The sequence below is a fragment of the Caretta caretta genome, chromosome 14, assembly GCF_965140235.1.
Source record: "Caretta caretta isolate rCarCar2 chromosome 14, rCarCar1.hap1, whole genome shotgun sequence".
NCBI classification, from domain to species: domain Eukaryota; kingdom Metazoa; phylum Chordata; order Testudines; family Cheloniidae; genus Caretta; species Caretta caretta.
In genome coordinates, this window is record NC_134219.1 from 36888495 (window position 1) to 36915143 (window position 26649).

Below are 26649 nucleotides of genomic sequence, written 5' to 3' on the forward strand. Positions count from 1 at the left end.
GGACCCACATGAGCATCTAGTCCAGTGGTTCTCAACCCGTGAGCTGCTTGTGGCCCAATCAGCACTCAGCTGCTACCCGTGTGACATCCTCAGGGCCATACAGGTCATGGATGGGGGGTATAATAGGCCAGAGGAGGCTAAGTCTCCCCTAACCCAGGCTGTGGCCCCGTCCATGCTCTGCTCTGAGTCCCCACCCTCGCTCCCCCTGTCCCCAGAAGCCGGCGGGGACTCAGCTTGGGAAGGCCAGTGGCTGGAGGTGGCTTGGGCCAGCCCAGGGGTTGGGCAGGTGCTCAGGCCATCTGGCGTCCCGGGGGTCAGGTGGGCGGTGTCCCAGGGGTCAGGTGAGGCCAGCATCCCAGGACTCAGGGCGGCCAGCAAGGCGGGGGCTGGCCAGCTGGTGGTCCAGGGCTCGAGGCGGCTCAGGTGAACAGGCCAGTGCTCAGGTTGGTTCGGCTGGGCTTCTTCAGCCAGTGGGGTGGGGTGGGGGGGGGATACGGGTCTCTGACAGGCAAAAGAGGTGGGGCAGGGGAGGGGCCTCAGGCAGGGTCAGGGTCTAGCCTCCCTGACGGGAGGAGGTTCATGTGCTGCCTATGATACAAGTAGTATATATAGTGACATAGAGATCTGCCTATGTGGCCCATAATGGTTAACAGGTTGAGAACCACTGATCTAGTCTAACCTCCAGTATATCACAGGACACGAAGTTCCACCCAGTTACTCTTGTTGTTGAGGGGTGTGTTTATTACTTCAGAGCTAAAGTTTCCTAGAACAATTGCCATTTGTATTAAAATCCTGGTTAGGGCCTCTAGGAACTAGTGGAAGACAGGTTATAACTGCTTGGGTTCCAACCTTAGTTTATAGCTTCACACAAAGTCCATTAGGAGGGGCTGTGTCACCTTGCCCTCTACCCTGGGTGCCTCACAATGTTTTGCTGTTGTAGCTGCCAGCTTGGGGGTTAGTCTACACTGGCAACGCCACGAGGGGTGTAGCTACAAGTGGTGGGAGCACGGCTCCCAGCGCCGGTGCACTGTTTACACTGGTGCTTTACAGCGCTGAAACTTGGGGGTGTTTTTTTACACCCCTGAGCGAGACAGGTGCAGCGCTGTAAAGTGCCAGTGTAGACAAGCCCTGGGTCGCTCACAATCAGCCTGCCAGGATGCCGGTCACTCCCTGGGTGTCGGTGTATAGCCACAGCCCTGGTCCAGCAACTCTGATCCCAGCAGCCTGTCCACAACACACCAGCCACACTCTTGCTTCCAGCGGCCTTTGTTACCACTTGCAGAGTGACCCCAACACACTTCCCATCCCAGATTTTCCCCAAAGAAGTGTATTCTGCACTGTCCAGCCCTCTCCTGGACAGTCAAGGTAGATTAGGTCTGTTGCCTCTCAAAGGGGATCGACATACCGTTGTTTGCTACCTGAAATGGAGTTACCCAAACAATTCACAACACAGGATTAGTTTTGATTAAAGAATAAAATAAGTTTATTTAAGTACAAAGAGAGAGATGTTAAGTGAGTACAAGTTGTGACTTTTCACTCCATATTCTTTATGAAAATATACTTATGGTATGAATATGACATAACAGAGATATACTTTATGCAAGATGGCTCATGTGAGATATCATTGGAAAGGTTATGACTTACTGAATGTGATTATCAATTGGTATGCCTGTATCGTTTTTGTATCTGAAGTTAGGAATATTAACTATGTATCTGTATTTCAAATGTGTTACTTTGGGTATCACTACCAACCAGCCCTTCAGGTACAACAATGAAAAAGCCAGAGGGGGCTGATGGGTCATTAGCAGAGACAATGGACTGTGAAAAAGCTTAGTCTTCCTGTAGACCCTGGAGGCAGCCTACGAGCAATGGCTACCACAGCCATGTGGAGATGTGGGCCCGAGTCACCTGGTACTAGATACCCCTCTTCCTCTGACTCCCACTCCTGTGCTTGGCCCACGAGTTCACATTGCCAGAAGCAGGGAATGGGCGACAGGGGATGGATCACCCAGTGATCACCTGTTCTGTTCATTCCCTCTGGAGCACCTGGCATTGGCCACTGTCGGAAGACAGGATACTGGGCTAGATGGACCGTTGGTCTGACCCAGTCTGGCCGTTCTCATGTTCTTACGTTATGGTCTTATTGCCTCTCAAGCACCTGCTATAGAGCTTTCCTGAACACAGATGATATTGACAAAGGAGGTGCTGACGTCATCATGAATAGGTCGGAATATGAACAAGAGGCTGCTAGGCAGCTCTCCAACACCACAGTCTACAAGCCATTACCCTCTGATCCCACTGCGGGTTACCAAAAGTAACTACACCATCTGCTCAAGAAACTCCCTGAAAAAGCACAGGAACAAATCCGCACAGACACACCCCTAGAACCCCGACCAGAGGTCTTCTATCTGCTACCCAAGATCCATAAACCTGGAAATCCTGGGTGCCCCATCATCTCAGGCATTGGCACCCTGACAGCAGGATTGTTTGGCTATGCGGACTCTCTCCTCAGGCCCTACGCTACCAGCACTCCCAGCTACCTTCGAGACCCCACTGACTTCCTAAGGAAACTACAATCCATCGGTGATCTTCCTGAAAACACCATCCTGGCCACTATGGATGTCGAAGCCCTCTACACCAACATTCCACACATAGATGAACTACAAACCATCAGGAACAGGTTTCAGAGGAACAGCCGTGTTAGTCTGTATTCGCAAAAAGAAAAGGAGGACTTGTGGCACCTTAGAGACTAACCAATTTATTTGAGCATGAGCTTTCGTGAGCTACAGCTGTAGCTCACGAAAGCTCATGCTCAAATAAATTGGTTAGTCTCTAAGGTGCCACAAGTCCTCCTTTTCTTTTTTCATCAGGAACAGTAACCCTGATAATGTCACAGCAAACCTGGTGGCTGAACTTTGTGACTTTGTCCTCACCCACAATTATTTCACATTTGGGGACAATGTATACCTTCAATTCAGTGGCACTGCTATGGGTACCAGCATGGCCCCACACTATGACAACATTTTTATGGCTGACTCAGAGCAACGCTTCCTCAGCTCTCGTCCCCTAACGCCCCTACTCTACTTGCACTACATTGATGACATCTTCATCATCTGGACACATGGAAAAGAAGCCCTTGAGGAATTCCACCATGATTTCAACAATTTCCATCCCACCATCAACTTCAGCCTGGACTAGTCCACACAAGAGATCCACTTCCTGGACACTACAGTGCTAATAAGCGACGGTCACATAAACACCACCCTATACCAGAAACCTACTGACTGCTATACTTACCTACATGCCTCCAGCTTTCATCCAGACCACATCACACAATCCATTGTCTACAGCCAAGCTCTAAGATACAACCACATTTGCTCCAATCCCTCAAACAGAGACAAACACCTACAAGATCTCAATCAAGCATTCTTAAAACTACAATACCCACCTGCTGAAGTGAAGAAACAGATTGACAGAGCCAGAAGAGTACCCAGAAGTCACCTACTACAGGACAGGCCCAACAAAGAAAGTAAGAGAATGCCACTAGCTGTCACCTTCAGCCCCCAACTAAACCCTCTCCAGCCCATCATCAAAGATCTACAACCTATCCTGAAGGACGACCCATCACTCTCACAGATCTTGGGAGACAGGCCAGTCCTTGCTTACAGACAGCCCCCCAACCTGAAGCAAATACTCACCAGCAACCACACACCACACAACAAAAACACTAACCCATGAACCTATCCTTGCAACAAAGCCCGTTGCCAACTGTGTCCACATACCTATTCAGGGGACACCATCATAGGGCCTAATCTCAACAGCCACACTATCAGAGGCTCGTTCACCTGCACATCTACCAATGTGATATATGCCATCATGTGCCAGCAATGCCCCTCTGCCATGTACATTGGCCAAACCGGACAGTCTCTATGCAAAAGAATACATGGACACAAATCAGACGTCAAGAATTATAACTTTCAAAAACCAGTCAGAGAACACTTCAACCTCCCTGGACACTCAGTTTCAGACCTAAAAGTTGCACTTCTTCTACAAAAAAACTTCAAAAACAGACTCCAACGAGAAACTGCAGAACTGGAATTAATTTGCAAACTGGACACCATTAAATTAGGCTTGAATAAAGACTGGGAGTGGATGAGTCATTACACAAACTAAAAACTATTTCCCCATGCTAATTTTCCCCTACTGTTACTCACACCTTCTTGTCAATTGTTTGAAATGGGCCATCCCGATTATCACTACAAAAGTTTTTTTTTCTCCTACTGATAATAGCCCATCTTAATTGATTACTCTCATTAGAGTTGGTATGGCAACCCCCATTTTTTCATGTTCTCTGTATATATATATATATATCTTCCTACTGTATTTTCCACTGCATGCATCTGATGAAGTGGGTTTAGCCCACGAAAGCTTATGCCCAAATAAATTTGTTAGTCTCTAAGGTGCCACAAGTACTCCTCATTGTTTTTGCTGATACAGACTAACACGGCTACTGCTCTGAAAATACTGTGTGATGCTGAGTTTGGATGAGATGGGCCCCAGTGCAGAGGGCCAATACACAGCCTAGGCAACCACTTAAGTCCCACATAAACTCTAGTTTGAGATCCTGAGTGGTGCAAAATTAACAAATTGATGTTGTTAATTGTTATTAATTAATTGTTATTAATTTGATTTGTATTTATTGTTAGGATATAGATATTCAGGCCTGTCTGTAAAGGCCTATACTCTAAGAATTTAGGTGTATTCTTATCACTTGGCTAGTGATAGAGGTATAAAAGAAAGAATCAAAACCACTGTCTGCCAGTGTAAGGGCCTTCTCTTACTGTGACAGTTTGTGGCCCTGTGCTTAGGCTCAGGCCTTTGGCTAAGCAGCAGAGGCAGCCATAAGCTGGGAAGCGAATGGTCACATCCTCACATTCCAAACTAGTCACATTCCAATTTTCTTACCCCCATTCCCTGTTCCCATCTCCCCCTTTAGCAAAACATGATTCCAATTTTCTTACCCCCATTCCCTGTTCCCATCTCACACACCCACATGCCCACCCACACCCACCCCCAGTCACTTCCTCATTGACTACAGATTATATAGTAAAACTTGAGTTCTGCTTAGCTATACCTTAACCAATCATTTTCCTGAAATTTAACTAACCAATCCTAACATATTGTAACATGATTATGTAACCAATTATATCCCACCACCTCAATTAGTTTACACCCAGCAAAATTAATTATACAGCAGACAGGAACAATCGCAGAACCAGACAGAGGTTATACAGACAAACAACAGCAAAGTGGGAACTATAATGACAAAACAATACAGAAGTGAGGATTTCACATCCCAGCTATTGATAAGTGAGTTCTTGCCAGACAGGATGCTATCAAACTAAGTTTCCTTTTACATTTTCTAGGCACTTCCCTTTCTCTGGAGGTGATAGGAATACAATCCTGTCCTGATAGTGCCTAACAGCCCAATAGCACCTTATTTCAATGTGACTAGTTTGGAATGTGAGGATGTGACTATTCGCTTCCCAGCTTATGGCTGCCTCTGCTGCTTAGCCAAAGGCCTGAGCCTAAGCACAGGGCCACAAACTGTCACAGTAAGAGAAGGCCCTTACACTGGCAGACAGTGGTTTTGATTCTTTCTTTTATACCTCTATCACTAGCCAAGTGATAAGAATACACCTAAATTCTTAGAGTATAGGCCTTTACAGACAGGCCTGAATATCTATATCCTAACATTTGTTATTAGGTTTTAGGCCATTAAGCCCCACTGTGTGCAGATCAGTCCATACTTTCACTCTGTTTTATTGGTGCTTTGAAACAAATATTGGTAATGCATTTGCACATTGCACTGCTTTTAATATGTCTAATGGACTCATATGCTTAGGTGAGAGAAGGTGATAGAGAAAGAAGGAGACGTCTTTGCTGTTAAGGATGAAAATACCCTGTCCGGCTTCTTCCTGGCACATCTTGCTCTGAAGAAAATGGAGAAGAAATCCAGGAATGTTTACCCAGTTCTCAACAATGCAAAGGGTGGAAAGAAAGAAAGAAAGAAAGAAAGAAAGAAAGAAAGAAAGAAAGAGAAAGGAAATTAATGCTGCCAGTGAATGATTAGACAAATGTAATATAATCTTGCATTATAATTAAACAGAGTAATTTTCAGAAAGGTTATGAGCAACCATAAACCTATCATTAAAACAAAAAAACTGACCTAACCTTAAACGTAGTGGCAATTAATGAAGCTAGTTTGCATCACAACTAATATCCCTGTTAAAATACAGATTGTACAGATAGTTAGAAAGCAAGAGAGAGATTCTCTGCAAGCAGATTTCAGAGTGCAAACGGCTGTAGATTAAAATAAATAAATAAATCCCAACTGATGCAATAGTCTTCAGGGATTTCAACTCTTACAAAACAGTGATGCAAAAAGGCCACAAGATGGCACTTGAGGGTCATGAACAAGCAAGGGGAGGTTGTGTTATGAATTACTGTGAGCTGTTCCCATGCTGTGCATATGTTTTGAAATGTAAACAGCAATGGGAAGGGAGTGGTAGGTAATGTTGCAGACCAGAGGGGAGAATGCTGCCAGGAATGACTGGCTGGTACATTTGCTCACATCATCATCATTAGGTCCTTTCATTCTTAAATCAAACACATAATTTCTTTCTTTCTTTCTTTCTTTCTTTCTTTCTTTCTTTCTTTCTTTCTTTCTTTCTTTCTTTCTTTCTTTCTTTCCACCCCTTTGCTCAATGAGACCTAACACATCACTAATGAGAGGGAAGCTCATTTACATTATTCATCATTACTATTTACTGTTATTACTTAGCATTTATACTGTGGTGTTTTCCATAAGCCTCTAACTGCCAGGAGCTGGGACTGGAGAACAGGGGATGGATCATTCAGTAATTGCCCTGTTATGTTCATTCCCTCGGAAGCACCTGGCATCACCCACTGTTAGAAGACAGGATACTGGGCTAGATGGACCTTTGGTCTGACCCAATATGGCCGTTCTTACATTACAACACGGTCAGGCACCTCTAGGTACTTTCCCTGTGAGTGTGCTGCAGTCTCTGTATTTCAGGAACTCGAGGAAAACCAGGGATATAGATTATAAAGCACAACTCTCTTTATTAGTTACATGACAAGACAGCTCCTATAGACTCTGACCATGCTTGCAGAGCCTGAATTTTCCTGCATCATGTGAGAGACTCCCTTCTAATGGGATGCCCTCTGGTGATTACATATGACTAATTCCAAAGAGATGATACCACAGTAAACTTAGATGCCAGCCAGGACAGGGTCTCATTGTGGAAATGCTGTACAAACACGAATCACAGAACAGTGTCTTCCCCAAAGAGTGTACAAACAGAGATTAGGTCTATACTAGAAGCTATTGCTGATATAATCATATCAGGGGGTGGTTTCATTATGACATTTTTATACCATCAGAAAGCCTGAGTGCTGGCACAATTCTAATCTCTTTTTCCTCCTATAACTTATTTCATTCAGGGAGCAGGGAGCAGTATAAGCTATACTGAAAAATTACTTGATTGTTATGTGTTTGTATTTCCATAGTGCTTAGGTGCCCTAGGCAAAGACCATGACCCCCTGGTGCTTAGGGTGACCAGATGTCCCAGTTTTATAGAGACAGTCCCTATTTTTGGGTCTTTTTCTTATATAGGCTCCAATTACCCCCCCACCCCCGTCCCAATTTTTCACATTTGCTGTCTGGTCACCCTATTGGTGCTAGAAGTGATGGGGGATGGATCACTGGATGATTACCTGTTCTTTTCATTCCCTCTGAAGCACCTGGCATTGTTGGAAAACAAAGATACTGGGCTAGATGGACCTTTGGTCTGACCCAGTATGGTATTCGTATGTTCTTATATGAGCTATGAGTCTTCACTAGAGTGGGTTTCTGATATAGCAATACCCACAAATCTTATTTAGTGGAGACAAGGGCTGAAAGACAAGAGATTTGTATTTCCTCTTACTGTTTACTACTAGTGGTATACAAACTGGGTGATGTTACCTACATATAGTATTAGACAGACCCATTCATGAAGAGTTGACCTGGCTTTTGCATTCAGCTTCAGATATTGGTCTCTGTTTACAGCCACCTTCTCACCAGGGCAATAACTTAATCATGTCCACATTATGGGTAAGAATTCAAACACAGAGGAAACAAGGAAATTCTTGATTCAGGGTAGGGTGACCAGATGTCCCGATTTTATAGGGACAGTCCCAATTTTTGGGTCTTTTTCTTATATAGGCTCCTATTATCCCCCACCCCTAGTCCCGATTTTTCACACTTGCTGTCTGGTCACCCTAATTCAGGGCCTGCTGACAACTTCACTACAAGATTCAGAGAGTTTAAGGCCAGAAGAAATCAAATAATCTGACCTCCTGTACACCATAGATCATTACATTTCCCCCAGTTGTGGGACATAACATACCATCTAGAAAGGCATCCAGGCTAGATTTGAAGGGTTTGAGTAATGGAGAATCCACCACTTCCCTTGTATCTCATCTCTGTGGCCTCAAGTTTATGCATGACTAGGTTGTGTTTTCCGACCTGTGGACCCCTCTGACATAACAATGACATTCAAAATATGGTGTTAGGGGGCTTATTCCTTCACCCACTTACTTCCCTGGTCCTTCTCGCATGAACAGAGAGCAACAATACCCGAAGTCCAAAGGTGCAAACAATTCAATGTTTATTGGGGTGAACTTCCAGCAAGCATGATTCCAGTTTCCTTCCTCAGTATCCTCCTTCCCAGCTCTGACACCACAGAGCCTTACACCTGTGTCCCTGTTCACATTCCTGCCCTTAGCCAAACATGATTCCAATTTCCCCAGCCCCATTCCCTGTTCCCATTTCCCCTTTTAGCAAAACATGATTGCAATTTCCTTACCCCCATTCCCTGTTCCCATTTCCCTCACCTGCATGCCCACCCCTACCCCCCTACTTCCTGATTGACTGCAGACTATATAGTAAAACTTGAGTTCTGCTTTGCTATACCTTAACCAATCATTTTCCTGAAATTTAACTAACCAATCCTAACATATTGTAACATGATTATGTAACCAATTATATCCCACCACCTTAATTAGTTTACACCCAGCAAAATTAATTATACAGCAGACAGAAACAATCACAGAACCAGAAAGAGATTATACAGACAAACAACAGTAAAGTGGGAACTATAATGACAAAACAATACAGAAGTGAGGATTTCACATCCCAGCTATTGATAAATGAGTTCTTGCCAGACAGGATGCTATCAAACTAAGTTTTCTTTTACATTTTCTAGGCACTTCCCTTTCTCTGGAGGTGATAGGCACTATCGGGACAGGATTGTATTCCTAACAGCCTAATAGCACCTTATTTCAGTGTGACTAGTTTGGAACGTGAGGATGTGACCGTTCGCTTCCCAGCTTATGGCTGCCTCTGCTGCTTAGCCAAAGGCCTTAGCCTAAGCACAGGGCCACAAACTGTCACAGTAAGAGAAGGCCCTTACACCGGCAGACAGTGATTTTGATTCTTTCTTTTGTAGCTTTATAACTAGCCAAGTGATAAGAATACACCTAAATTCTTAGAGTATAGGCCTTTACAGACAGGCCTGAATATCTATATCCTAACATACGGAAGCTCACTTCTACCTTTAAATCCCTACCAAATAAAAAAAGACATACCCCAAGACCCTACCCCAAGCAGCAGGAGATTACCAGCAGGAGAGTGAGTTTGTGTGTGTATGGGGGTGGGGGGGATGTGAGAAAACCTGGATTTGTGCAGGAAATAGCCCGACTTGATTATGTAAAGAGTTGTCACTTTGGATGGGCTAGCACCAGCAGGAGAGTGAATTTGTGTGGGGGGGTGGAGGGTGAGAAAACCTGGATTTGTGCTGGAAATGGCCCACCTGATGATCACTTTAGATAAGCTATTACCAGCAGGACAGTGGGGTGGGAGGAGGTATTGTTTCATATTCTCTGTGTATATATAAAGTCTGCTGCAGTTTCCACAGTATGCATCCGATGAAGTGAGCTGTAGCTCTCGAAAGCTCATGCTCAAATAAATTGGTTAGTCTCTAAGGTGCCACAAGTACTCATTTTCTTTTTGCGAATACAGACTAACACGGCTGTTACTCTGACACCTCTCATACTAAGAGTGGTCTGTGGAAGGGGTCTGCACCCCACAGGTTTATAGAGTATGTTTTCTATAGCCAGTGCTTTATAATGATAAAGAGGAAGGTCAGACCTATTGTTTCTAAAGGTGACAAGATAAGTGGCCAGTCTAAATCTTATGGGAAAGAATTTCAGTGATAGAGGTCTCCATGAGAGGGTCACACCTGCGCTCCAGCAGTTCCATTGGATCCCAGCCCATCTCTTGCTCATTCAGGCTACATTTGTTTTGGCATCTTTGCCTATACATGCCAGAACAGATGTGCACCTCTGGATCAGTGCAGCTAATGAAGCCCACGTGAAGGGCAGAAGGCCAGATTTGTCAGAGCACCAGAACTTGAATCTCCTCCTGAAGTCACTATGACCTAAAGGTGCCCAGCACCTATGGAAATCAGTTCCAGAGCGTTCTGGTCAAGGAGTTTTGAAATGAGCATCTACAGAAGATTACACTGAGGCCTGACCTACACTTAAGAGTTTTGCCGCTAAGTTATTTAGAAGTGGGTGGGGAATCACACCCTAACCAACATAACTGTGCTGGGAAATGCCCGACTGTGGACTCAGAGTGATAAAAGACAGGAGACAATATCTGTATCTATCTGTCAAATGATCATGGCTGTAGTGATTCCAGAGTTAAGAGAGATGACAAAAGTCCCAATCCAGATCAGGACTCTTTTATGCTAGGCACTTTACAAGCACACAGAAAGAGCCAATCCATGCTCCGAACACATCACAGACTCACTCTCTGTTAACTTCCTTAGGTTTTTAGTTTAATTTCTCTAGAATCTTATTTGATATCTAGTTTTGAACAAAAAATCTATTGGCTTCATTCCTGTATTTCCCCATCCCCAAAAGACTTAATCATCCTTACTTAAGAAGGAAAATTCAGGTCATGTAGTCCCCTTCCCCAGCCCCAATCATTGAGGTTGATTTTCCTCTCACACTGACTTCTAGATGGTAAGTTCTTTGGGGGCAAGAACTGTCTATTTGTTCTGTGGGAGACAAGGCGGGGGAGGTGATATATTTTATTGGCCCAACCTCTGTAGGTGAGAAAGACATGCTTTTGCGCCTACACAATCTGAAGAAGAGCTCTGTATAAGTTCCAAAGCTCTCTCACTACAACAAGTTGGTCCAGTCAAAGATATTACTTCACCCACCTTGTCTCTAATATTCTGGGACCAACACTGCACAGCAACTCTATTTGTTCTGGGTTCACCATACCTAGCACTGGTCATGAGTTGGGCTACTAGAGCTATGATGATGATGAGTACTATTACTACTAACAATAATACTAAATGAAGAGCTAATAATTTAGCACAGTGTAAATGAGATCATAATATGGCCCAAAGGCCTTTTGTTTGTTTGTTTTACAATATGTTTCATAGCCACCTTTTCTTTTGCAACATTGTAATCTAAATATACATGTAAACAATTTTCCAGTATATCAGTGTGGCAAGATAACTTTGGCTCATCTGTTGTAACTTGATTGAGCCCATTGTATAGGTTCAAACAGCTCTTGAGATTGCATAAAATAGAAGAATGTTTTGTAGGCACTTAAAAAAGAAATGTTATTAGTTTAAGATACACAAGGAAAATTATCCCTGCAGAAAGCAGGTGAGATGCATGTTCCTGCATGGTTTTGAACCAGGGACCTTTTGCGTGTTAGGCAGACGTGATAACCACTACACTACAGAAACCCATCCACTTTGTTTTTTTATCCCTCTGTGGTCTAACCTTTGTTAATGAAATTGGTGCAGTTTAATATTTATTGGTTTCAGAGGAACAGCCGTGTTAGTCTGTATCCGCAAAAAGAAAAGGAGGACTTGTGGCACCTTAGAGACTAACCAATTTATTTGAGCATAAGCTTTCGGGAGCTACAGCTCACTTCATCGGATGCAATATTTATGTGTCTGCACTGCCCCCTTCTGGATGAAGTTGGACCTGGTATATGTGTGAAGCTTGCATCTGTAAGCATGTGAAATAGTGTGGCCCTCTCTTTTTTTGAGTTTTGATTGTATTCTTTCTCCAGGTGTAGTTTTGTGTGAGCATGATTCTGAGAGTGCATGCCTTCAGGTGCATTTCCAGGGAGACAGATGAGACGATGTGAGATGAGGTGGTGGCACTCTGGAGATTTAGCTGCCTGCGGCGCCTCTCTCGCAGCTGCTCTTTCCCTGTTCTAACCCTCTTTCTCCTGCCTGTGCATTTTATGGTGGGGGGAAGCCCCCCAATTCCAGAGTTTCTGAAACAAAAAGGAATCCACAGGTCACACCACAGGCAGCTGGCTTCTATAAGAACAGCCAGACTGGGTCAGACCAATGGTCCATCTAGCCCAGTATCCTGTCCTCTAACAGTGGCCACCACCAGGTGCTTCAGAAGGAATGAACAGAACAGACAATCATGTGGCCTCAGTCTATTTCACAATCCACTGCTCCCCTTTGTGTCAGAACTAGCTAGCGGTGGCAAAGGGCCAGCAACTGAGAGAAACAGGATCTTGCAAGGCACCAGGAAACTCAACCAGGAGAACAAACAGCTGCTCCTTTCTCGGAGAGGGCTTGAAACCCCAGTCTCTTTTAGCTGTGTGTAGGCTGGGAAGATTTAGCTTTTTAAAAAACCCCAAATCAAGGCTCATGTAACTTTCACTGAACAGAAACACTGCTCCTGGGTTGCCACCATCAGCCCACTAGGTTTTTTGGTAATAGGGATTGTTGAAAGCTGAGCTGATCAGTTAGAGTATAACAAAAGAGAAAATGTTCTAAAGACCAGGTTTTTTTTTTAAAAGAGGGCTCGTCCGGGATTTGAACCCGGGACCTCTCGCACCCAAAGCGAGAATCATACCCCTAGACCAACGAGCCAGCTGAATAATTATTTTCACTGGACACTTCTTGTCTCTTTCTACTGTTGTAGTTTTCTTGATTTTAAATTGTAAGAGTGATAAGGTGGTTGAAGTAGTCTCTTTTATTGGATCAACTTCTGATGATGAAGGACTTGAACAAGAGCTCGGTGGAGCTCAAGAGCTTGTCTATTCACCAACAGAAGTTGGTCCAATAAAGGGTATTATCTCACACACCTTGTCTCTCTCTTACTTGTGACTTTAGTTGCCTCTTTTCCTTGTTAAGGGTAAGAGAAAGCTCACCTTTCTCCTGCCATTTATTTATTTTTGCCTAATTGGCTCCATTCTACGTGGACAAGAGCTACCAGTACACTATTCTAGCCTGCCATTTTTTGAAGTCAAATGACAGTAAATTTGCTTCTTCCACAAGTCTACTAGTTACAATATTGTCTATCTATCTAATCCACTCCTCCTTCACCCCAACAAAACAAAACAAACAAAAAGAAAATTCTTTATGTGGAGTTAAATTTGAAATTGCAAGGACATCATTCTCCTTTTACTGATAGACAGATAGATAGATAGAAAAGTTTCAGAGTAGCAGCCATGTTAGTCTGTATTCGCAAAAAGAAAAGGAGTAGTTGTGGTACCTTAGCGACTAACCAATTTATTTGAGCATGAGCTTTCGTGAGCTACAGAAAGAAACTTGCAGTATACATATATAAAAACTACAGGACCTTCACTTCTCAGGCTTCAGGGCATAAACTCCCCAGAATGTGTCGCCTCCTCAATTGTCCATAGAGTTTTTCCTCTAATTTGTTTGGGGATTTAAAAGGTTGCAAACACAGAAGTCTCAGTCTTCCAGATTCCACAGAGAGAAGCCAGCAAAACGCCACGTGGACTCTCAATAAGAATAAGACCGTGTTAGAGGTCTTCTTGTTCCCTGAGGCTGCCCCCTAGAACCGGGGGCCTAAGTCACCCTGCTGGGAACTTTCAGGGCACCTGGGACCCAATTCATACCTCAAGCAGACATTACTCAAACACTTGGCCGTTGGTGTCAACAATCAGAGGATTTCCAACAGAGCATAAAATATACTAGGATGCCTGACACTTAAAAAAACCCAAACAAACAAACAAAAAACACAACAGGTCGCATTAAACCTTTCAGTCACACTGAGCTGGGTCTAGTCCAATAAAGTGAACTGTAGAAAGAATCTCTCAGCTATGGATAGCATAACATGGTAACGATCAGGGCAACTTGCCAGCAAACTGTTACTTGAGCCCATTGCTTACATCTGTGCTTATCTGTAAGCACAGGAATGGAGGGTGACATAAGACGAGGGATCTACGTAATAACAACAATAATAGAAGACGTGGAGGGGGTAGAGAAGAAAGTGTGTGTATGGGGTGGGGGTGGGGGGAGGACAGTAGATAGTGTAGGGGGCATGTGAAACGCCGAGTGTGAACGGATTGGCTGCAGATAATGATGAAAAGGAGTGGAATTTCCCCCACTTTTTCGTTTAGTTACCACTTAGCAAAATCATTCGGGTGTTAAAATAGTTTGCCATTGCTATCTGAGATAGTTGCTACTGGACGGGGGAAAGAGAGAGACCCAGGATGAGAGTGGATATCATTCAGTTCTGGAGGAAAGCCGGTAATAATAATGATAATAATAATAAATTACTATTATTTTATTTTTCTGCTCTTTCTTTCCCTCTCCTCCTCCTTCTTCTTTTAAATGCAGCCAGGTAATAATTATGTCAAAAGACAGATCGCTGCCCTTCTAGTTTTATAGTAAACTCCCACATCTGAAGGAATGTCACTATGGGTTAGCAAGGAAATATTTTATTACTTCAGTTTTTCTTTGTGTGCCAATTTTTGGCCCAAACTACCTTACACACGAGCAGGGCTATAGGCAGCGGGGGTTGACTTTGAATTAAGAGTAGTAAATGGCTGCTGTAATTAGAACTATACTCTTTTTTATTGTGCATTGTGAGATGCGTGCAGCACGCTGTCAGATTGCTTTTGGCTCTCAAATTGCAGTTTTTTCAGCGGTGCAGAGAGCATTATGCCAAAGAAAAGGGTATACCCGGAACTCATTTTCATCAAGGTAGCGTGGCCGAGCGGTCTAAGGCGCTGGATTAAGGCTCCAGTCTCTTCGGGGGCGTGGGTTCGAATCCCACCGCTGCCAGGTTTTTTCGGTGCTTTGCCTTTCCTTCAGGATCCATTTTTTAAAATAGCTATATGGAGACTTTCAATTTCGCGGTGCTAATTAGCAGATATGCTTTTGCACTTGCCTGATAGCCCCGTCCCAGAGAACACTGACCTTGGCTGAAGAGAGGGGCAGTTTTCAGGAAGCTCCTGTTTGTAGACGGTTTTCACGGTGCTAAAAATAACCGAAGTGGAATATCCCTCTGTGCATGACAGCTGTGGATTTATTCTGCAGCCCAGAGAGCACAGCAACTATTCAGGGCATTAGCAGGGTAGCTGGCTGGATTCCTGCAAAGCTGCTCTGTCTGTCACTTCTTTCTGACAAAAGGGACTTGCAAATTAGGAGAATGTAGATCTCAAACCAGCCAATGCTCCCTCCCTTTAACATTACAGGCAAAGCAATTCACTGCAAGAGAAATGTACGAGAGATGCCTGAGTTTTCCTTTTCCACCCCCAAAAATATCCAAATACAAATTGTCAGGATTTGTCCTGTATGCCATGTAGTTAGTGTGTCAGTCAGCAAGCTGAGGCAGCAAGTGTTTCCAGATAAAAACCTTCCCCCAAAGAAAAACAGACTGTCAGGTACTAAATTTTAAAATCCATGATTGCAGGTGCTTAGATGAGCCAACTTTATATATCTCCAGCCTTCCTAAGAATTTACCATTTGCAGTGTTGCCCCAAGGATATTAGAAAGAGGAGAAGCAGCGGATGTGCCACAAGCCTTAAGACTTAAATTAATCTTCTCCAAAACGGGTTCTTATTTAACATACTTTGGAAACACTACCCTATGACACAGTGTTCACCATATCAAAATTGCGAAGCTGTTTCTGCCCGGTTTCGAACCGGGGACCTTTCGCGTGTTAGGCGAACGTGATAACCACTACACTACAGAAACCCCACTGGAAAATGTGTGCTCCCTGATTATCCAGAGATTTCTAATCCATGGATCCTGTGTCTTTGCTGATGTCTTCATGTAAGTGTACTGGGTTTTGTTAATCAGTGGCTTTGTGTTTGTAGATGGTTGTGACTGTTACGTTGGTCTGTATGTGTGTTCGTGTCTAGTGAAACTGTGTACTCACAAATGTCCCCTAACTGCTGTGATATTTGTAAATGGGTGTGAGCGCATGATTGTGTGATTTGTTTGTGAATGTGCACATACAGACATGAAGCTTTGAGTAGGCTTAGGTATGACAATGCTTCTGTTTGTGTATGTGTGATCATTTTAAACGTGTGCATACATGTGTATGTTCATGTTCTTTATGTGCCTAGGTATGATTTTGCTTTTTGAAAAATGCCTCTGGGCTTGGTGGTTGTGTTTCTTAATCTGTGGTTTATACCTTCCTGTGTGTTTTGGACTGATTGTGATGTCTATGTCTCTGATAGCTGTGTGCTCACCTCCATGTGCGATTTTTGTGTAGGCCTGCCTATGTGATTTCAGTATTTGCATGTATGTTGATGAATAGGACAGTTTTATTATTACTATTATCCTCTACTAGGATAGTGTTTGCGGACTGACCAAGATGAGGATCTCATTGTGCTAGTCAGACTAATAGTTTGTGGGTCAAAGAATACCGCCCTGTGTGCACGCACAATAACGTGATTAGTTTGTGTGTGTTTAGTATTGAGTGGTTTATGTGTACTTGCGCTTAAATGTGTTTTACTATGAGTGTTGTTTCTTTGGGTGCTACATAATTCCATCGCCCTGAGCTTCAGCCTGCTAATTTGTAGGCGGAATTTATAGGGTGAAAACTCTGTGGTGCATTTATCCTGCAGTGTTGCAGTGAATGGCTTTGCCTGCACAGCCCGTATATGATTAGTGTGTGAATATGTTACCGTGATTTTTTTTTTTTTTACTTCTAAACACGCAGTGTGATTTGTGTGCCTGCACCTCTATGAGCTGTTTGCCCAAGAGAGTGATTTGCCCACTGTATGCAGCAGTGCTGGTGGCTGGGTGGCTGGGTGTGCTGATGCGTTCCTGTCTATATGTGCGGGTGGAATCGTATTGCTGTGTATGTAACAGCACAACTGTGAATTTTGTTTCTCCATCCGCATGTGTGCAGATGGGAATGACTTAACTCGCCTCTCCTCCTCCCCCCCCCCCCCGTCTCTGCTATGCTTGTCCGGATGTCTGTAACTATAGCAGAAATAATCAGTCTTGTTTCCACCCTCCCCCCAAAAACAACAATCTCCCGCAGCAAAGCACCCACTTAATTAGGCTCTGCAGGTCTCCATTCAAGCAACCCGAATTCCTCCCTCCTTCCCCTACCAAGCAGCCCGTTAAGGCACCCCTGCATCCCTTCCCCCAAAATAACCCTGCTACTTACTGACTGTGCCCCGCCTTAACACGCCCCCCCCCATACCGCGCTCTTTGCCAGGAGCCCTGGAAACAATTCCCACCGCCCGCGAATTCCCCTATCACACAGCTCCCCCAGGAAACCCCAGTTGGTCCCCATCCTGGCAGCTTGCCCCCCAGCCCTCAACATCCCCCCTCAGTCCCCTGGTTCTATGCCCTGCTGTTATGCCACTTCTAGCTTTCCAACCCCTACTTTGGGGAGCTATGAGCCCCTTGGGTGACTTGCAGGGAGCCCTGCACGGCGGGGTACATGCCACCCTGGGTCACCCTATAGGGAATGTTTTATCGACAGCCTCCTGACATCGTGTCTTGATTCCTCCTCTCCCCCACCAAATCTATTGATCTCTTCGTCCCCACTTCCCCACCAGCTTGGTTCGCCCTGGTTAACTCCTCCCCAGTTTGTTTTGTTTTTCTTCCCGCTATTCCGTTGTATAATCCCTGTGTGTGCTGCCTGGCTCAGCAAAAACTCATCAGCCCACGTGGCAAGTCCCCAAAGCCAGAGCGAAGCAACCACTGCAAAAGCACAAGGACGTCACTGCCCTGTTCCTGTGTATTTGTACAGCAGGTCATATTTTGTACTGTTCAGAGGCAAACAAACTGTGCACGTTTTTTAGCGTGCCAATACATATTTTTAAAATATAAAAGAGGGCTCGTCCGGGATTTGAACCCGGGACCTCTCGCACCCAAAGCGAGAATCATACCCCTAGACCAACGAGCCATGTTGATTATGAGCACCTGAGGAAGTACTTGAGAGCTGTCTTTAGGTAATGTGGTGCATGAGCCCTTTGCTTTTTTGGAATCAGTTCCACTTTGCTTCCATTCTCTTGCTCCAGCTCACTTTCCTCTCCCTCTGCCAACGCTTCAGTGTCCAGTACTGCTCAGTGATTCAGCTTTCAACAAGAGAGGCTTGACTTTAATTCATTTTTTTCCCCCTTTAATCCTTTCCCCCCTCCAGTCAGTCATTCTTTCTTTCCAACAACATAAGTGAAAAACGTATCACCCAGCGGATCTGACAGTTTCTAAATTTCTGGTAACAGCTGTAGAGAGCGGCAGATTTTTATCCTACTGATTCCCTCCCCCCACCCCATGCTTTTTGTAATGTAAACTGAGGCAGCAAGTGTTTCCAGATAAAAACCTTCCCCCAAAGAAAAAGAGACTGTCAGGTGCTAAATTTTAAAATCCATGATTGCAGGTGCTTAGATGCGCCGACATTATATGTCTCCAGCCTTCCTAAGAATTTACCATTTGCAGTGTTGCCCCAAGGATATTAGAGTGACAAGGTGGGTGAGGTAACATCTCTTGTTGGACCAACTTCTGTTGGTGAAAGTGAGCTGAAGAATAGCTCGGCTTCGAAGTTTGTCTTGTCACTTCGCTTGTGTCTCAAATAATTATCTGGTGGCCCAAGACACCGGTTGACATTTGAAAAAAAGTCAAGGAATGTGACTGATCTGGAAAGCGAGATAAAAACTTTTGTTGAAATAAGTAACATTTTTTTAAAAATGAAATGAAGGGACATGGGGTGAAAAAGAACAACAGTAGGCCCCAGCGAGATTTGAACTCGCGACCCCTGGTTTACAAGACCAGTGCTCTAACCCCTGAGCTATGGAGCCTGCAGCTGTAAAAGCTTCTTCTGTCCTCCCCAGAATGGTGAAGATCTTTTGACCTGTGCTTTGCTCAGGATCTGGATTAATGTTCTGACCCCAATTAAAAGTATCTTTATTCACCAGGAGTCGATGTCAATGTAAGGATTTGCATGAAAAGTCTCCTTTGGCTCGTCCTCCAAGCTCTGCAGCCCGCTTTAAGAAACAAACAGGAAAAGGGACTCGCCACATACACACTGCTGGCCAGCAGGCTCTGTGCCTGAAAAACGTGTGTGGTAACGCTACCACCTGCTGTACTGACTGTGTATTGCACCCTGAAGGTTGGCTAAATTAAATACAGCTTGCCAGAAGTGGAAATCAATAGTTTGCAGCGTTGTTGTGTGTTCGCTGCACTTTATTTGCATACAACAAATGCAGCAGATCACACGTCATCCCATTAGTTGCTTGGCACTTTTCTTTTTTTTCCAATGCACGAACCAAACTTTGATTCAAGAATATATTAAATGGATTAGAGGTATTAAATTGGTGATGGATGATGTCACTGTGATAGCCAGGAATAAAATCCATGGTCCTGTTTCACACTCCCCTCTTCTAACCCATATACAATACTGCCTCCACCTAGATGTTTGCTGCATATGCATGGTTTAATCAATGGCATCCAGCATGGAATGCACTTGCATTTCTACATTGTGTAATAATGACAAGCAAAATACTCTGAGTACTGTAATATACTCTAAGATCTCTGTCTGAGTTCCACCAAATCAGAAGAACCAGAAGTTGAGTATTATTATACTGAATTTACGTTACAGTAGGTTTTAAAAAAAACAGGATCAGGACCCATGTGGGCTGGGTGCACTGGACCACACTGAGAGCCTTCACTTGATGCAGAGAAGAAGAATCAAGTCCACAAAATTCATGCAGTTATTTTGTCTCACTCCCCTTTCTTGTAGACGAGCACCGTCATAGACTTCTTCCAGGAGCTGGGAGTACAGAGGAACTGTTTGCATTTGTTGAAAATGGCAGTTAGGACCAGGGAGCCGGGGTCTCATTTTTTCAGGAAGTTGTAGTGAATACCATCTTTTCCTGGGGCTGTGGTTTTGGTCTTTGTAAGTCTGGTCTCTACTTCCTGTGCTGTAAAGTCTTGTTCCAGGTCCTCTGCATAGTCAAGGTGGGGTAAAGGATGAAGGCTCCCTGGTCACTGCATGTCGTTCTAAGCTACATGGTCAAACACACCCCTGAAGTATGAAAATAGTCTCTCGGATGGGATTGCGCAGTAGGGTGAGGGCCCGTCGAGGATCTCTCTCATAGACTTAGGGCGGTTTGACTGGTAGAGCTTCTGGATCCTGGATGCTGCTGCTGGGCCGTAGTGGTGACTGATGTTCCTTCTCCTGGCTTCTCTCCTGTGGTGGTTGTTGTTGTTATGTCTCCATGCCGGAGCTCTGTGAGCAGTCGGTGTGTTCTCCTGAGTTCCTTTCCTCCCAGATACAAATTTTGCAGACAGGTCTTAGTGAGTCTGTCTACAAGGAGGTCAAAGTCATTGAAGGAGGCTGTCCTTGCCAACTCCTCCATCCAAGTGGCTTGCCGAGGTGTGGCAGCCCTCACCGAAGGTTGCTGCTCCTCTGGCTGCTCAATCTCCACAAGCTCAGGCTGGAAAACTGCTGTGGGATTAGCCTGTTGCCTATTTTCCTCCCAGTTTTGAGTACTCTATTCAGCTGGATCTTGAGGCATGATCTCCGAAACAAGGGCAGTGTCTTCCTTTGCAGTTTTTAGGGCAGCACTTGTCCTTTTAGGAAAGACAGTTTTAGGGGCAGCGGTAATGGCCCTTTTAGGGATGCGGTCTTGCTTGTGAGTTTCCAGAGCAATGCTGGTCCTTCTGTGGATGAGTTCTGTTGGGGTGGGGAGGGGGTCTTTCATGCAGTGTGAGACCTTCTGGGGGCAAGGTCTTCGTGGGTGGTGTTGGAGGCCATGCTGGTCTGCCTAGGGGTGAGGTCCCTTTGCGTGGTCCTAGCTGCATAGATAGCTCCTCCACTATCTGGGTCTCACTGGGTAGCCTGAGTGGTGAAGCTAGCTCTTCTGATGACAGGATCCCATTAAGTTACCTGCGCGGGGGCACTGACCCTTCTGATGATGGTGTCATGATGAACATTCTGTGAGGAAGCACTAAGCTGTCTGGAGATGGAGTTGCCTCACGTAGGCTGCGAGGGAGCGCTGATCCTCCTCTTGGTGGGGACCAGCTTAGGGATTTTTAAGGCAGCACTTACTCCTTCAATGGTAGTATGCTTTTGGGTGGTCCAATGGACAGGAGTAGTCCTTCCCTCAGTAGATTGTTGGACCACCTTTCCGTGCTCTGGCTCTGGGGGAGTTGGCTGTGATGCAGTAGCCGGAGTATTTGGGCAGTCGGAAGCTGGAGTTGGAGCATGTGGTGTTTCTGCATTCAGAGCAGAGATGGGATGGTGGCAACATAGTCTGGCAGAGTTGAGATTCTTCAGGGGTGAGATGTCCCTTGCAGGAGACTTGATGCAACTTACATTTCTTCTGCGTCTCAAAAGGCAGGTCACAGAGGGCACACCGGAAGGCAATCTGCTTGCCATGGATTTTCTTGAGGTGTCTGCTGAGACTGTCAATGTACTGGAATCCTCGAACTGGATAGCAGAAGGGCCAGAGGACAATGTCCATAGGGAGGGGATATTGGAGGTAGAGGCAATCATTCTCCCTTTCTTCTTGCTCTGCTAGATGGGCTTCAGTCATATCAGTGGACTCACTAGATGGTTCTCGTTGCGCTGGGAGAGTAGTATGGAGAGGTTTGGCTGGGCAGGCATCTAGTGAGGTGTTGAGGTCCCGCTGGGTGGTTTCTGAGGAGAGGCTGGTTTCTGAGGAGAGACTGGTCCTGCCGGCTGAGAACACAGCAGGACAACAACCAGCATCAGGATCCTGGGCAGTAGAGGAGGTGGAAGAAGTTCTCCTTGTGGCATCTGGGGAGACGATGTTTGTCCTGGCTGTGATGTCCAGGAAGGCCGTCCTCGAGGTGCAAGATCCCCCTACTGCAGCATTTCCACAGGTTTTCTTCAAGGAAGCAATGTTCTGGAAGCACTGCGGGTGTTCTTGGTCTGTCCTGGAGCCTCCAAAGCAGCATGAAGATCTTCTTTTGAAGCAGCAGCAGAATCCATCTTCAGAATAGTAGTCTTCTTCAGGATAGCAGGTCGAGTCTTCTACAAAGTGCAGTTTCTGCCTCAGTAATTAAACTGATAAGAACAGATATAAAAATTTTATTAAAGCTAATGTTAAAATTATATAATACACAGGTTGAGATAAGTGTGTCTGTACAATATATGCAAGTGCTATTCCATAGCCCCACTGCTCTTTTCTGCTTTCCCATGTCTAGCTCCAACTTGCAATCAGTCATACCGAAGATACTTCTAGTTTCTCTTCATAGCAGTCTGGTGCCTTGCCTTCGTATAGCTGCACACTCTGCATGGCTTGTCCCCATTCCCTTAGTGGACGGCCCCCTTCAGCGGGACACAGTTGAGCTGGGTCTTATTGACAAATCTCCAGCCAGCAAATCGGGTGAAGCTGCCTCGAGGGAGGAAGCAGTTACTGGCGATCCAGTTGCATATCACCTCGAAGGCCTTGCCCTACTCTGGCTTCCATCTCAGGTTTTCCTCATATTGCCAACAGGTGGCATCCTTCAGGGTCCTCTCCAGCATGGTTTTAGCTCTCAGTCTAGAAACTACCTTTTATAGAAAATGACACCTACCTGCCCAGAGTCACGCTATTTCTCCTGAAATAGCGTGACTCTGGGCAGGTAGCTGGGGCTTTGTCACAACACCCAGTATCCATAGGCACCAACTTTTGCTCAACCCTGCTCTGCCCCCAGCCCCGCCCCGACTCTACCCCTTCCATGAGGCCTGGCCCCTGCCCCACCCCCATTCCAACCCCTTCCCCAAAGTCCCCGCCCCAACTCCGCCCCCTCACTGCCCCTATTCTGACTCCTTCCCCAAATCCCTGCCCCGTCCCCGCCTCTTCCCTGCCTCCTCCCCTGAGTGCACCACGTTCCCGCTCCTCCCCACATTTCCCGGAGCAGCCAAACAGCTCTTTGGCGGCGGCAGGGCGGGAAGTGCTGGGAGGTAGGTGGAGGAGCGGGGACACGGCGCACTCAGGGGAGGAGGCAGCTGAGGAGGAGGTGGGTGGGAGGGGAGCTTGGCTGCCGGTGGGTGCAGAGCACCCACTAATATTTCCCCATAGTCAGCGCCTAATTTTCCAGCCACGGAGTCGGCGCCTATGCATGTATCAGCAGCCTGGTGATAAAATCACAAGCATTGGCAACCTTGGGAACTCCAACTCATTGCTTTCCACTTGAGCAGAGCTTGAATGCTCAGTGGATTCACCCTTCGCTAACAGACTTTCTGGATGTAGGTAATGAGTGAAAAATCATTGAAAACATTATCATTGCCAGTCTCTTCTCGACTGGCCTTTTGTTTTAAATGACTTTGTCCAATTCTGTCCCATGCATCTCTCTGTAGTCACAGAGCTTGTCTAAGGTTATTGGGCCTTGTTCTTATTTTGGTTTTTAGTCAAGTTCTTAATCTCTCTAGTGCAGAATGATGATGATCTTTTGACCTGTGCTTTGCTCAGATTGTAATCAGTGTTCTGAACTCAATGAAACGTATCCTAATTCACCAGGAGTTGATGGAAATATACGGAGAGTGATGTTTGCACCTAAATACACATAAAAAGCATTTGTTGGATCTTTCTCCACCCTCTTCAGCCAGCTTTAAGAAAGCAACAAGAAAAGGGACTTACGCCAGCTGCAGTCGGCCCACCAGCTGGGTCTTTCCTTGAAAAAAATAAGTGGAAATGCTACAAGCTGCTGCACTGAGTGTGTTTTGCACGCTGAAGGTTGGTTAAGTTAAAAATATTTCCCCAGAAGTGGAAATTAATAATTTGGAATGTTGTGTGTTCGCTGGACTTTATTTGCATACAACAACTACAGCAGGTCATATGTCATCGTATTAATTGCTTGGCACTTGACTTTTTTTTTCAAAGCACTAAGCAAACTTTTATTAAGGAATGTATTAAATGCATTAGATGCATTAATTGGTGAGAGATTATGTCATTGTGATAGCCAGGAATGGAATCTAGGATCCTGTTTCCAGGTCCCCTTTTCTAACCCATACACAATACTGCCTCTGCCTAGATGTTTGCTGCATACGCATGGTTTAATCAGTGGCATCCTTCGTGGCATGCACTCACATTTCTACATTGTGCAATGATGAGAAGAAATATACTCTGTCGGATTCATTTAGGATTTTATATCACGCTGATCTCTCAAGATAAACCTGAATAACACTTTTCTGAGGGACCAAAAATTGAAGTTAATACCATTCCCCACCTCCCTAATTTTCATTCATCTCTGCTCTTCTTGGCTCTAGCTAGCACCAGTCTGACAACCATAGAAATACTATGAAAGATAATATTCCCCTGTCTGTCATATATGGTCCCCGTTAACATAGCGTCCACATACCTCTCAGTCGTCAATGTATTTATCCTCAGAGCACCACTGCGAGTTCAGTATTATTGTCTCTTTACAGATTGGGAACAGGCACACAGAGAGATTGAGTGGTCCAAGTTCACAAGAGGAGTTTGTAGCAGAGCAGATAATGGATGCCATGTCTCTTTCATTACATGCTAGTGTTCTTATAACTTCACAATTCTCCCTTATGCTCCTAGGGGTATTTTCAACCTGTCTTGGAGCCTGAAATACTGACGAAAGTCTATTTGCATGAGACTCATTACCCAGCTTTTCAGATTCAGGTTGTTAGTCTCTATAAGGTTACAACATAACAAGGTGTTTTCCAGACAGAAGTTCCCACCACACCGAAGTTTTCTGTATAAATACCTAAGTCTGGGAGCTTCTAATAAAAATAAATTATGAGAAATTTTCCACCCACTGAAGGAAGCCAGCACAAGACCGAAATATCACTTTCATCCCATTTAAGCCCAGTTTTAAATGGTGTGTAATCCTTGGGCCTCGGCTTGACTTGATCATATGGAAAATACATGAGGTCAATTCTGAATAATATCAAATGAAAGCAAAATAAACGTTCATAGAGTGCCTTCAGATTTTATTTCTACTACAAGGCCTTTAGACAACCAGTGAGTTTCCAAGCCCCATCATGCAAAGAATTATTTGCCATTGACTTTCAAACAACTTGCACATCAAGAGATACAGAAGAGGTGCATGGGTCACACAAATAGGACTAGCATCTAGCCTTCAAATAAAGAGAACAATCAGAGGCTCTCACTAAGGCCTCCACTACTGTAGGGTAACTGTTAAGCAATTGCTGGACTGGTGCTGCTCCAGTGATGGAAGCTGTAGTTTGGACAAGGGTCAGCTGTTTCTAGTAGCGTTAGACCCTGGCTTTTATTAGAAAAGTTGCAATAGTTTAACTATATGGATTTAAAATTGATCTTGCTAGACTGAAACAAAACCCCAATGTAGATGCATTTAAATCAGAGTAGTCCTTATTTATATTGGTTTGGCTTAAATGTGGTAATTTACAAGTCCTTAGACCTGATCATATTGCTTTTGCCCTGCTGACAATCTTTGTCTACACTGGCAGTTTTCTGAAAATATCCCCTCATTGCACCTGCCCTCTTAAGTCCAAAGCCCACTTAAGTCAACTGGAGTCTGTTTATTGATTTTAAGGAGCTTTCGGCCCAACCTCATGGATCACAAATATGGACCAACTGCCATGTGGTCTGGACCTGTTCTGGTCAGGGCTAGATGACCTGATCATGAAAACACAAGCAACTGCCTAGGCTAGCTAGTTAACAACCTAGCTATTGCATTAATGCCATGCTCATCTTCACGGTTTCTGGCTGCTTTTTCTGTGAGGGGCACCCGGGCAAGTCTTAAGTGAATTGTTTTGCAAGTATCAGGGACACAGTTTAATGTAGGTGATTGTGGAGCAGACTGAAAAGAGGGGGAACACTCTCTCATTAAAGGCAACATTAAAAGTAAACATGTGCTGCATGTTCTCAGCGTTGTAGAATGACACCTCTTCCCCTTCGTAGTCTAGGTAAACCCGGACCTTACTGAGCCTCTCGCCGATGCAAAGCGGGGTGCGTTGAGGGGAGGTGACAGCCCAGTAGCGCCCTCCGTTTTGTTGCACTGCCCAGATCCCCTCCTCGGGGGAAAACTGAGTCAGACCTTTCCTCCTCACCGACTCCCTGGCCACCCCAAAAGCCCAGCCGTCTGAGGCCCCCACTTCCACCTCCCAGTAATGCCTCCCCGACTTGAATCCTTCCAAAGCCAGCACCCGGGAGTTAGTGTCGAATCGCTTGGGGTTATCAGGCAGCTCCTGTTTTCGGCATCCCATCCTCACACTCTTGAGATCTGTGGATAAGATGAGCAGCTGGTTGGCTGTATCCGGATCCAGAGTCAGGTCCTCTGTGGATAA

General features: G+C 45.0%; 2 protein-coding genes and 6 non-coding genes across 11 annotated transcripts in view; 2 read left to right on the forward strand and 6 right to left on the reverse strand.

Moving 5' to 3' along the window:
* Positions 1-11821: 11821 nt before the first annotated feature.
* TRNAV-AAC (transfer RNA valine (anticodon AAC)) lies at positions 11822-11894 on the reverse strand. The gene has a single exon. It is a non-coding gene; the product is annotated as a tRNA-Val (tRNA).
* A 1083-nt stretch (positions 11895-12977) lies between these two features.
* TRNAP-UGG (transfer RNA proline (anticodon UGG)) lies at positions 12978-13049 on the reverse strand. Its single transcript has one exon. It is a non-coding gene; the product is annotated as a tRNA-Pro (tRNA).
* Positions 13050-14459: 1410 nt separating this feature from the next.
* Positions 14460-26649, forward strand: part of LOC125621822 (olfactory receptor 11A1) — a 109862-nt gene continuing 97672 nt past the window's right edge. The window contains exon 1 of the mRNA XM_048819165.2: positions 14460-14678. The gene's annotated coding sequence lies outside the window, so the exon portion shown is untranslated. The remainder of the gene's footprint in view (positions 14679-26649) is intronic.
* TRNAL-AAG (transfer RNA leucine (anticodon AAG)) lies at positions 15134-15215 on the forward strand. Its single transcript has one exon. It is a non-coding gene; the product is annotated as a tRNA-Leu (tRNA).
* TRNAV-AAC (transfer RNA valine (anticodon AAC)) lies at positions 16058-16130 on the reverse strand. The gene has a single exon. It is a non-coding gene; the product is annotated as a tRNA-Val (tRNA).
* On the reverse strand, positions 18235-18306 carry TRNAP-UGG (transfer RNA proline (anticodon UGG)). Its single transcript has one exon. It is a non-coding gene; the product is annotated as a tRNA-Pro (tRNA).
* TRNAT-UGU (transfer RNA threonine (anticodon UGU)) lies at positions 19126-19198 on the reverse strand. Its single transcript has one exon. It is a non-coding gene; the product is annotated as a tRNA-Thr (tRNA).
* TRIM7 (tripartite motif containing 7) overlaps positions 25295-26649 on the reverse strand; it is a 29018-nt gene continuing 27663 nt past the window's right edge. For 3 of the 4 annotated variants that reach the window (XM_048819103.2, XM_075119454.1, XM_075119453.1), the window contains one exon: positions 25295-26639. In XM_048819103.2, the coding sequence (XP_048675060.2) occupies positions 26125-26639 (515 nt within the window). In that variant the 3' untranslated portion in view covers positions 25295-26124. The remainder of the gene's footprint in view (positions 26640-26649) is intronic. The other variant, XM_075119456.1, reaches the window with a different exon arrangement.